The sequence below is a fragment of the Meriones unguiculatus genome, chromosome 16 (genome assembly GCF_030254825.1).
Source record: "Meriones unguiculatus strain TT.TT164.6M chromosome 16, Bangor_MerUng_6.1, whole genome shotgun sequence".
NCBI classification, from domain to species: Eukaryota; Metazoa; Chordata; class Mammalia; order Rodentia; family Muridae; genus Meriones; species Meriones unguiculatus.
This window is the reverse complement of record NC_083363.1, coordinates 48,864,119-48,877,179: the sequence shown is the minus strand read 5'-3', so window position 1 is coordinate 48,877,179 and position 13,061 is coordinate 48,864,119. Positions and strand designations below refer to the sequence as shown.

Sequence of the window (13,061 nt, the reverse complement as noted above, 5' to 3'; positions counted from 1 at the left end):
ACCAAATGATCTTTGGTTTGAGTCATTCTCCAGACTACAGGATTTCATTTGCTTTACTGATGAGTAATATTCTGTTGTGTTTGTACCACATGTTTTTGTTGTTTTTGTTGTTGTTTATTTGTCACTTGATAGACAGATTTTTCTATTTCTTGTCTCCTGGCTCTTTTGGTACTGCATTAGCAAGCAGAGGGGTATAGCTGATTCTTCAAATTACTAATTATTGGATATTATGATAATTCTAGTCCTATTTTGGTTTTTTGTTTGTTTGTTTCTAAGGAAAATCTACAACATTTTCCATAATAGGTATATTAATTTGTATTCCCTCCAGCAGGATGTAAAATGCTCTTCTCCCTTTTTACCAGAATGAAAACAGCTGTTCTTAATGGGTGAAAAGTGTAGTATCTCATTGTAATTTTGATTTAGGTTTTTTTAACGCTTTTTCTATATACATGCTAGGAATTTGTCTTCTTTTGAAATGTGTATGATGAGAATGCTTGCTTTTCTAAAATTCAGATTCCCTTGTAAGGGTCTCAGGGTCTGTCTCTGACATGAACTCAGTGGCCAGTTCTTTGCTCACCTCCCCCTGAGGAGAGCAGCCTTACCAGGCCACAGAGGAAAAAAAAAATGCAGCCAGTCCTGATGAGACCTGATAGACTAGGATCAAATGGAAGGGGAAGAGGTCCTACCCTATCAGATGACTAGGGAATGGGCATACAGGTAGAAGAGGGAGGTGGTTGGGACTATGAGGAGTGAGGAAGGGGGCTACAATGAGGATGTGAAGTGAATGAAGTATAACAAACAAACAAACAAACAAATAAATAAATAAATAAAATAAAATTCAGGTTGTATGTCCATTGGTATTTAAGGAGTTCCATATAGATTCTGGATACTAATTCCCTCTTATGTGTATATATTGTAATTATTTTTTGTATTTAGTAGGCTATCTTCTCTTTCATGATTGTTTATTTTACCATGCAGAGAACTTGATTTGTTTGTTCGTTTGTTTGTTTGTTTGTTTGTTTTTGAAAACTTGGTTTTATTAGGCCACAGAGGAGGACTTTGCAGCCAGTCCGGAAAATACCTGACAAAAGCGAGTCATATGAAAGGGGAGGAGGTCCTCCCCTATTAGTGGACTTGGAAAGGGGCAGGGAGGAGATGAGGGAGGGAGGGTGGGATTGGGGAAGGAATGAGGGATACAGCTGGGATACAGAATTAACAAAATGTAACTAATGAGAAAAATAAAATTATGGAGGAAAAAAAAAGAAAACTTGGTTTTATTTAAACTCATTTATCAAAATATTGCTTGGTCTGATATTTTTTTCATTTTTTCCAATTTTTTTAAAATTTTATTTTTCTTTAGTTACATTTTGTTAACTCTGTGTCCCAGCTGTGTCCTGCTCCCTCAATTTTTTCCAATTTAATTCAATTCACATCTCAGTCATAGGCCCTTCCCTCCTTCCCTCCCTGTCACACTCTCCCTCCTACATTTCTGCTTCCTTATTCCTCAGAATAGGTTAGTCTCCCTACCAGACAACCCCACCTCATCTATTCACATGAAGACTGAGTTCATCTTCTTCCCCTGTTGCATGGTAGGGCATTCCAATCCAGAAAAAGTGATCAAAAAGTAGGTAACATAGTCCATGTCAAAGATACCCCCGCAACTCCCCTACGTACTAGGCCCACATGTAAGCCTAAGATGCCAGTTGGTTTCTTGTAAGTAGAAGATCTAAGTCCAGACCATGCATCGTCCTTGTTTGATGCTTCAGACTGCTTAGGCCCATCCGGGCCCTGGTTGATTGGCAATGATGGTCTTCTTGTGGAGCTTTTATCACCACTAGGTCCATTTATTCTTCATCTCTCTTTACCAGTAGGCTCCCTATGCTTCGCCTAATGTTTGGCTATGGGTCTCAGTATATGTTACTGGGTAGAACCTCTAAACCCTTGTAGATTCCTGTCTGCAAGCACATCAGAGTATCCTTGATAGTGATAGGGGTTGGCTTTCTTCCATGGGGTGGGTCTTAGTGTTGAGCCCTGGCAATGGTTGGACAGTCCTTCAGTCTCTGCTCTATCTGTTCTATCTTTGTCCCTGCAGGTCTTGTAGGTGCGGTAAGTTTTGATTGAGGGTTTGTTTGTTTGTTTGTTTGTTTGTGGGTGGTTTGGTGATCTCCTCTGTCTACTAGAAGTCTTGTCTAGAGAAAGGGTGGACTCTTCAGTCTCCATGGCCCCTGCTACTAGGAGTCTTAGCTAGAGTCCCCCTAATAACCTCCCAGAGGCCTAATTCTGATTAAGGTCTTCAGCTTTTCACAGAGATGCCCCATCCACCATTCTTCTTTTCTCTAAAGGCCTTCTGCCCTCCTGCCCCTGCTTTCCCCAGGTCTGATCTCCATCCTTAGTTCTCTCTGTGCCCCCTCTTCTACCTTGTTACCACTCTTTAACCAGTACGTCTGTCTATTCTATTTCCCCTTCTGTGTGAGGTTTAAGTGTCCTCCCTTGAGTCCTCCTTGATATTCAGAAGAATCCCCCTTCTGTTTTCTTCTAGTAGTTTCATGCTTTACACCTAAGTCTTGATTCCATTCTAGTTAATTTTTGAAAATGGCAGTCTAGTTTTATTCTTCTACACATGGATATCCAGTTTCCCACTGATAGTTCTTAAAAAGATTATTCTTTAGCAATCATTCTCCTAAAATGTAGTTAAAAAGCTCTTTTGGCTGTAGGTTCATGAATTTACTTTTAGGCTATCAATGTGTTTCTTGTTCTATTAACCTGTATTTATGCCAGTATCATGCTGTTTTGATTATTGTAGTCATCTAACACATTTTGAAAACATTGTACAATGATCTTGCTTGGTTCTTTTTTATCAAGAGCTTTGGTTATTTGTGGTTTTAGTGGTCCATTGAAATGTTAAATTTGCTTTCCCTATGTCTCTGAAAACTAGCATTGGAATTTTACTAAATGTTTCAGTAACTTGCTGTGAAAAAGAAAAAAATTACAAAGGAAACTTTATAAAGGAAGAATTCATTTTAGCTCAAAGTTCAAGAGCACAGTAGTATATCATGATGGGGAAATTCTTAGTTTCCACAGACATTAGAGGCAGCTAGTCATGTTGCATTCACAGTCAGAAAACACAACACAATGCTACTGCTCAGCTTGCTTTCTTTTTTGTCTTCTCACTGGGACCTATACTCATGGTTATAAATGTAAGGTAGGTCTATGTACCTCACATAAGCTGATCTAGACGATCTCTCACAAGAAGATTTGTAAATATACAAAGTCCAAGTTTCATCTAAGCTTTAAAATAATCTCTTAGCATAAGCTTCTATAAAATAAGCAAGATAATAAGTAAATGTGCTTATCATCAAGCCCAAAGACCATACTTCCATCCCTAGGACTAACTCCTTATGGGAGAAAACTAACTCCTTGAAGCTGTCTTATGTCATGTGCACACTCATACACATGCCACACAAACAAACAAATAAATGTTTAAATTGCAAAATAGAAACGGTTTGTATATTTCTAATATCTAGTGACAGAAATAAACATTTAATTTCTAAAGGGGAAGTATGGGACCTAGAAAAGAGTTATTAGACAACCCCTTATCAAGGCAACAAATCTTGCAGCTCCCATGTCTGGAGTCTGTGGCTTGTGATTGAGTCATGTGAGCTCCAAATGTCTCGTGCAGAACCAGTCCTCCATCTCTGCTGCCTGAATCTAACAGTGCCTGCCTCTTGACACAAATCCACATCATACCTGTGGCCTTTATTGGCAGACATTTCATGGTCTTGATGTCTATAACATCTGAGGGTCACTATTGCAACTTCAGATTGATTTTCACAGCTTCATAAAGTGGCCTTTGGGAGCATCCTTAAGGGCCTCTGACCCTCATTTCTGACAAAATGCTTGGGCTCTCTAGCTCTGTGGATCTGCACATAAGATGTTGTGATTTCTCCAGTCTTCCATCTGCCATGCCTTCAAAACTAGTACCACATGGAACATGTGCCAAATTCATCTATCAGCTCAGGACTGAGCATGTCCCTCTTGATCACAGTTGAATTGGCCTTGGTGGAATAAAGCTATGGAAAAATACTTTCCTATGCAACTGTTTTTTGTTGTTGTTGTTTTGTTTTGTTTGCTTTTGTGTTTTAATGAAAGGCAGCCCTTCAATTGCTGTCTCAGTTCAAGCTTGTTTCTTTCAAGTGATCAAACATTTTCATTATACCAGTACTTCTGGGATCTTGTACTCCAGATACATTTCTATTATCCCAGTGCAAAACACTGTTTCTCTTTTATAACACTAATAAGTTTAACAATTACAGATGTTTAGTACTCTGCACCCTTCTTGTTCAAATCTCCAAAGTCACTCTTAAAACCTTTCCTTTCAAAACCTCATAAATTTCTTATTCTTTGTTCTCTCTCTATCTCTCTGATTGTAGAATAGAAATGGAGCAGTGAACATTAATCATTAATCATAACAGAGCCTGAACATTAACATAGCTTGAAATTCCCTCAACCAAATAAATAAGTTTATCACCTCTAAATTTATTTTCACTCAAGTACACTGGCCATGGACTAAATACAGCTGGATTCTTTACTAGACTGCACATGCAAAGCTCCTAACCCAGGTGCTGGTTCAGCCATTGTCTGCCTCTTAAACCATATGAGAGGCCTCCATGGTTCACACTTATCTCATTGTTTTTCTTCCAACCTCACTTCGAAATAACCAATTAAGCTCTTCTTACTGCTTTCAAGAACTTTTCTAGCCCCAAGTTCATGTGGCAGGGAATATATGACAGAAAAAGCTTGACATAGCTGCTCATATTGTATCTACTGTCAGAAAGCAGAGGATGATTACTCTAACACTCAATACACTTTTCTTTTCAGTCCAGGAATTCTGTCTGTGACATGGCACTGACCATATTAGAATGGCTGTTTGCATTTAAAATAACCTAATCTATATCATCTATCGCCGAGATGCTGAAACATTTTTCCTTTATTATTTCAAGTCCCAGCAAGTTGACTCTCTCAGTATTAGTCATCACACTAAGGTTTGTGTTGGAACTGCAAATCATTTTGGATGATGTGAACATTTTGACAATATTTATCGTTCCAACCCACAAACTCAAGATGTCTGTCGTTTTCTGGGTCCTCTTCAATTTCTTTCACCAATGTTTTAAAACTTTCATTAACCTCTTCAGTCAAATTTATTCCTGGATATTGTATTGTGGTTTCTATTAGTGGGACTGGTTTGTTCATTCTTTTTCAAGTGTTTACTATTGGCATTTAACAGCACTGCTGATTTTTATATGTTGATTTTGTAAGCATCGACTTTACTAAATTCATTCATTTGTTCTATGTTTTTGAGAGAATATTTGGATTTTAGCTAAATAAGGCCATCTGTTAACAGTAAGAATTTGACTTATTTGTTCCGAGTATGTATGTTCTTTCTTATTCTTTCTTGATTGTCTGGACTTTCAAATCAATGTTGAATAAATATAGAAAATGTTAATATTCTTCTCTTCTTAAAGATGGTAAAGACAAAGCTTTCAGCTTCCTCTATACCTTTAGTTCAATGTTAGCTGTTTACTTGCTTTGTGTGCCTTCAATCACATTAAGGTATCTTCCTTCCATTACGTCAGTGTCCTCTCTTTATGCTAATTTGAGGTACCCTCCTATATTTTAAGGTACCCTCCTTCTGTTATGTTGAGATACCTTCCTTCTGTGTCTGATATGTTAAGTGTTTCTGTATGGGAGGGATGTTGGGTTTTGCCAAATGCTTTTTGCTACTGTTGTGATAATAGTATAGCTGCTAACCTTCATTCTCCTGATGTGGCATGCCATGTTTATAGATTTGATTATTCTGGCCCACTCTCCATCATAGGAATGGATCCAACTTTAGCATGCTATTTAATTTTAATGTGCTACTATAATTGATTTTCTGTATTATCAAAGTATTTTTGCTGAATAATTTTGCATCTATGTTTGAAAAAGAATATTAGCCTTAGAACCTCCTTCAGTGGTGTGTTCTGGTTTTAGCAGTAGGGTAATGGCGGAGTCATAGAATGTTTTTGTCTTAGTCATTGTTCTACTGTTGTAAAGAAACACCAAAACCATGCAAATTTTCATAACAGAATGTATTTAATGGAGGGCTTGCTTACATTTTCAGAGGTATACTCCATTATCATCATTGCAGGGAGCATGGTGTAACAAGAGTCACCAGAATGGTAGCTGAGAGTTCTATATCCTGATCTGTAGGCAGGGAGAGAGAAAACTGGGCCTGGCATGGGCTTTTGAAACCTCAAAGTCCACTCCCAGAGACACACTTTTCCCTACGAGGCCACACTTACTCCAACCAGGCCACAAGTCTTAATCCTTCTAATTCTTTCAAAGAGTTTTACTCCTTGGTGACTAAACATTCAAAATTATAAATGAGCCTATTGTTGGTGTTGGTGGGATTTTTATTAAAACCACCACAGTTTTTTTTTTCCATTTGGGAATTGTTTTAAATTTTATTTAACTTTTATTAATTACATTTTATTCATTTTGTATCCCCCCATAAGCCCCTCCTCCTCCCCCCTGGTCCCACCCTCCCCCCCTTTCTGTATGCATGCCCCTCCCCAAGTCCCCTGATAGGGGAGGTCCTCCTCTCCTTCTTTCTGATCTTAGTCTATCAGTTCTCATCAGAAGTGGCTGCATTGTCAGGGTTCTAGGTTATCTCCATGAATAGTCCTTGGTTGGAGTATGAGTCTCTGGGAAGTTCCCTGTGTTCAAATTTTCTTGTTCTGTTGCTCTCCTTGTGGAGACCCTGTCCTCTCCAGCTCTTACTATTTCCCACTTTTTACATAAAATTCCATTCACTCTGCCCATCAGTTGGCCATCAGGCTCAGCATCTGCTTTCACAGTCTGCATGGCAGAGGCTTTCAGAGGCCCTCTGTGGCAGGTTCGGAGGTTGTTTCTGTTTTCTTCCTCTGGCTTTCAGAGGCCCTCTGTAGCAGGTTCCTAGGTCACCACAGTTTTTAAGAATTCTTTCTTCTCTTATTCCACATAATAATTTGAGGAAGCTTAGTAGTTCTTCAAATGTTTTGGAACAACTTAGCAGTGACATATAGTCCTATTTTAATTCGGTTGGCTTTGGTTTGTTTGTTGTTGCTCTGTTTATTCACAAAAGATTATTGATTCAGCATCATTATTTTCATTGGTATGTTTAGGTTTTCTATTTCTTATGATTCAGTCTTGGCAAGGTACATGTGATAATTATTTGTCCATTTCTCTTGGTTATGCAGCGTTGTTGTCATATATTTTTGTCTTACTAATCTGTTGTATTGTCTTCATTCCCTGCTTGTTTTAAGTCTGTTATTTCTTTCTGCCAAGATATTCTTGTTTCCTTCCTTCTAATAAATCTGGGTCTAGTTTGTTCTCCTTTGTTTGCTGCCCTGAGCTGCAGTGCCGTGCTGTTTATTTTAGGAACACATGCTCTATTTGCTCCGGAGGTTGACCTCTATCAGCTCTCTCTCCTTCCTCCTTACCCATGGGTCAGGCTTTGCTACATTGTGTCTCTATCTTCAATTGTTTGAGGAATTTTTAGAATTTATTATTGATTTAATGCTTGACCCACTGTTGCCTTTTAAAAAAAAAAAAAAACGATTTTGATTTCAATATATTTCGTTTGGTGGAGGTATGGCTACTCCTTCTCCATTGTAAACCACTATATGGAATAGACGGAATATCTTATTGGATCTTTTATTTTCAGCCTATGCAAACTTTTAGTGGTAAAATGAGCTAATTGTAAAAAACATGATACTTAAAAATCATTTTTAAACTGTAGAGATGTCAGTTTTATAATTTAACTTTTAAATTATTTTTAGCTGTGTGTGTTTGTGTGTGTGTGTGTGTGTGTGTGTGTGTGCGTGCGCGTGCGTTTGTGTGCTCATGCGCATGGAGACATCTGTTGGATATCCTCCAGGGGCTGGAATTGCAGGAGTTGGTAAGGTGCCTGGCACAGATCCTGCAAACCACACCAGGGTTCTCTACAAGGACCACAGCTAGCATTCTTAACTGTTCAGTTGTTTCCCCTCCTGAGGCACAGTCTTAAACAGACTTTATTTAATGCAATAATCTCAGTAGGAACTTCTAAATTCAATATCATAAGCATAGAAATGTTCTTTCTCAGGCTGTATATCTCTCACTTGTTTTGAAATTGGTCAAATATCCCAATAAAAGAATCTTTCTTTTACGCATGTGAGTTAACAAAAACATCAGTCTGGTTCTTTACAGCTGTTTCAGTCACTATTCAGATAACCTGAAGTACTATTAGCCTTGCCTAAATCACAGGAACCTTATGCCCTTTTAGTCTCAGTGTTCTTGTCTCAGTATAATTTATCTTTTGCAAAACAACAAACTAACTTAAGTTTTAAATGTAGATTATTTTATGTGTCTACTTGCAAATTCACTCACAGCTACCTGTCTTCCTTGGTCAGATAGCCTTTGGTATCTTATGATTTATGATTCCCATATATTAGCTGAATCTATCTTCTACACTTCATGGTTTTATCATACCTTCCTCTCTTTTCCCTGACACACATGTTCCTAGCCTCAAGAGTTTGCAGTTGCATAAAATTGTAGTTCCCTTTGCATTGCTGGCTCGTTTTAGTGATTGGGAATCTGCCTTTATTATCTCCCAAGAGATCTGATTCGCCATAGAGTTGCTTAGCTTATCACATTGTTATCATAACATCAATATGAAACTCCTCCTCCATATATGTACGTTTTTCATAGCCAACTAGAAAATATCATAAGAACAGAGCTAGGTCAATGTTCGTCACCCACAGTCTTTCCATAATCCGGAAGAGTGATACCATAAGTTTTCCAGAACCCTTAAGTTAGTAGTGCACTATCAGCTTCCGTTAAGATTTCAGAGTTTTCCATTTTACTAACTTATCAGGGAACAATTTTCATGCCAAAATACCCAGATATGAATCAGCACTCAACAGAAATAGTTTTATAATAGAACAAAATCATTGAAATCTATTCAAAATTTTCAGGTTGCAGTGACTCTGTGAGATTCATCTTATCTGTGACACACTCACAGAATGATTCCAAGGAAGGAGAGGCCTTGCTTGTGCTGCCTTCCACTAGAGTAGGTCAAGTACAAAACCAGCATGGGTACTGAAAGAGAGTTAATCTCTTTACCATGTGTCTCCCTTTTTAAACTTCAGATAACAGACTTATCCATGTATTTTCTCCAGTACCAAGAAGAATTTTTAAATCAATAGAAGCCTGTATCTTAATAAATGGCTTTTAGCTTTAAATATCACAGCATTTACACCCAAAAGGTAATGTACATCCTCTGTTTGGGATGCCTAAAAGTTCAGAAGAGAATTTAATTTCTGCCTCCCAGAAACTCATATTCTACTGTTTCCATTCAGTAAAATGAGGCTACCAGCTTCTGGAATACCTGTGAGCAGAGGTCCTCCATAGATTAACATAGCAATTAGTTTCTGAATACCAGAGTATGATGTGAAACTAAAAACAAATAAGAGAATATGTTATAACACACTGAGCCCTCACTCTCACACTAAAGAAACCCATGTATATCTGTGACATATGCCAGTCTTTTCTCACTCCTTTTCTGCTTCTCTGGTTATATAGCCAACGCATCAGAAGAAAACACACTGGAATTTTGTACTGGGTTTTGTATTAAGTTTTCTCCCTTTTATTTGTATGCACTGAGTTGCTTTATCAAGTCAATTATTTCAGAACACCTCAACTAATACTCAATAAAATGAACTTCTAATTCATAGTGTAAAATGAAACAGGAATAAAAGTCCAAGTAAAAGTCATTGATATATCTTCAGTTTTATTATATTTTGTTATAACTGACTTTGAAAACAAAACTAGTCATATGTCAAATATATTTTATGGATATTTTGACCATGTTTAACCTGAAAATGTCCCTCACATTTCTAAAATTAACTCATCCTTGAATGTTAGGTAGCCCAAAAATACCTACACTGTTAGCAAACACTGGACAGCTCACATTACGAATATATGACATTAATGCGTTTAATTTTTAACAGATAGCAAGACAGCATCTCCTTTGAGGTAAAACCCAGTTAAGTCAAACATTCCATGTAGAGACACTCTCACTTTCCTAGTTTGTTTTCAGCAACATTTATTTTTCTTATAGAAACAAAACCATACTCCAACTATCTATCTTTTCTCTCATGCCTACATTTAACAGGCTCATTCTTATTTCTAGGTCTTCTTTGCTTAATATACTTTTTTTGGTGTGTGTGTGTGTGTGTGTGTGTGTGTGTGTGTGTTGTGTTGTTGTTGTTGTTTTGTTTTGTTGTTGTTTTGTTTTGGTCAAGAGTATTGAACTATAATCATCATGGAGAAGAAACATGCTTTAAAACTATCTCAAATTGGAACCCCTAAGAATGCCTGATGCCTGACCCTGTCCTCTCTTGGCATAAATGACATCATCTAATGTGTATCTACAAGTTTTGCTTTCTGAGTACTGACAGTAGGTGTCACACTGCACACCCCTCTATCAAACAGAAGAAAAGGTGCATGTCATGAATCTTAATGTTTCAGGTCATTCTCAAATTGCTTGGAATAGTAAATGTTCATAATAAAAGCTCTCTCTCTCTCTCTCTCAAAATCTGAAATGAAAACTACATTCTTCCTGAAAGACAAAAACGTAAGATACATTGATAAATTATAATTTCCTATTGATTCACTAGAACTTTCATTTTGTCTAGTAAGTGTACTACATGGCCAGATAAGATTGTATCAGACACTTTTAACAAAATGAGATTCTAAAATAACATGAATGGAATGATTAAGTTGGTATTTAGTGATCTTGAATCTCCCATGGGGCTTATTAAATGCAGCTAGATATCTATTAAAGAACCCTATGTAATAGCTACACACGAGATTTGAAGTTAGGTTTAAATTACCTACTCATTCTGTGAGACTGGTTTATATGGCAGGATTTTCACAGCAATATTGGCCTCTGGTAGAACTTATGATTGATGGTAATTTCTCTTGCAGCCATGATTGAACTAACTGAGAACATGAAGTTATGTTGGACAAAGCAGACCTCCATCTAAGAGCACATTTATAGCATTCATATGCTAATCTGTATATTTTAATAAGGTGTTTTTAATTTAATCCTCTGCATTGTTTTGCAGCATTTGTCAGTCTGTCTTTTTGGTTTAAATTTACTCAATTCACAGCACCCTATAATTATCCCTTATATAAATAAGATCCTGTGAAATCCTGTAAACACTGAGTACCATGTGCAGGACAGTTTTGCCTTTGACCTGCGACTTGTTTATATGTATAATGTTGTCATTTCTAAGGTCGGAACTTACACATTTTATTTCTCTCATCAGCACTGATCAGAAATTGGATAACTTGTTCTCAAAATCATGTGAGTGAATAAGCAGGTGGATAAAGGTCGAAGGATGAGTCGCCATATGCTTTACTTTACTTCTATTACCTTTCTATCCTTTCCAAATTTTTGCTATCCAAGCTCAGATTCTTCTCAGCACTTCAGTAATTTGTTTTTCTTCCCCCAGACTGCACTAACTATCACTAGAACCTCCTCCATTTAAATATGTCAAGGCTTACTTAGTTGCCTGAAAACAGTGGCTCAAAATCTTAACTCAGATGTAGAACTTGGTTGCTATCTTTGACCAACGTCTTCTGCTGCCTCTCTTCACTTGGATCTTTGGATTCCTTTCCCAGCAGCGTGTACCTTGTTCTAGGAAATGCCCACCTTTCTTCTGTTAATGGACCTTGGCATTTCCTTTTGCAGACAATTCTTATTCTATTTATTTTCTCATTATTCTCAGTGATTACTTGGAACATCAAATTGTCAAGCAAAATGTCCCAGTCCCTCAGGACCTATATCTCACAGTATTCTTATTCTGTGTAACACACTATATAATTTTGATCTGTTTTGCATGTCATCCATTGTTTAGTTTTAGTTTGCACTTTTCTAAAATATGATCTATGTAGTATGTTGACCAGTTTTTCCCTTCTGTCACATTATCCTGGTTCTGTATGCCGAAGTCTTGCTCAAAGTCTTAAAATTTCAGTGCATACTTATAATAAAATTAAGGATCTTAGTTATTGGTTTTATTGCTATGACACAATACCTGACCGAAACATGTTAAAGAGAGCAGGGTTTATGTTCCCAAGTAACAGGAGTTGGCTTATCTGATTGTACCCACAGTCAGGAAACATAGGAATGAATCAGCTGCTCATCTTCCTTTCTCCTTTTTATTCTGTCCAGGGCCCCCATATGTAGAATGGGCTTAATCACATGAAGTGGGGTTGGGTATTTTCAGCTTAGCTAACCAAATTTTGATAGTCCCTCACAGACCACAGACATGCAGATATTTGTTGCCTTAGTGGTTCTGAATCCCATCAAGTTGATTCTTGAGATGAAAAAAATAAATAAATAAAATGAAATAGAAACAATGAAAGGGTAGTGATATCTTGCCAAGTCGTAGAAAAGGTCTCATCAGTGTGATCTGCAACTATTTCCTGAAACCTCGAGTAAGATTCCTCTTTCAGGTTGGTGTTACCTTGTGCTCCCTACATAGCCTTCCCTGCTGGGGCATCTCATGCCGTCTCTCTTTCTGCTTTGTTAGTGGATGGACAGTGGCAGGAATGGAGTTCATGGAGCCACTGCTCAGTGACGTGTTCTAACGGGACCCAGCAGAGGAGTCGGCAGTGCACAGCAGCTGCTCACGGAGGCTCTGAGTGCAGAGGACCGTGGGCAGAAAGCAGAGAGTGCTCCAACCCTGAGTGTACAGGTAAGGCTGGCTCCTATGTTCACATGACACCAACAGTTTACAAAACCTCAAAGAGGCGCACCAGACAGTCAGCCAATGGAGGCTAATTTTCTATAACTTTCTGAACAAAACCAGTTAATTTATTCTACTGTACACTGTGAAAATAATGTCAGAAAAGTCAGGAGATTCTGAGATAGAATAACAACTAAGTTCACAAAATGTAGCACTATGCATCTCGTTTTTAAACATGAGTTCCCT

The 13,061-nt window shown here is 37.7% G+C and overlaps 1 protein-coding gene across 4 annotated transcripts in view; it reads left to right on the top strand.

The window, feature by feature from the left end:
- The window catches only part of Adgrb3 (adhesion G protein-coupled receptor B3), a 773,277-nt gene that overhangs the window by 306,876 nt on the left and 453,340 nt on the right, over nucleotides 1-13,061 (top strand). For all 4 annotated transcript variants that reach the window (XM_060369803.1, XM_060369806.1, XM_060369804.1 and 1 more), the window contains one exon: nucleotides 12,660-12,824. In XM_060369803.1, coding sequence (XP_060225786.1) covers nucleotides 12,660-12,824 — 165 coding nt within the window. The remainder of the gene's footprint in view (nucleotides 1-12,659; nucleotides 12,825-13,061) is intronic.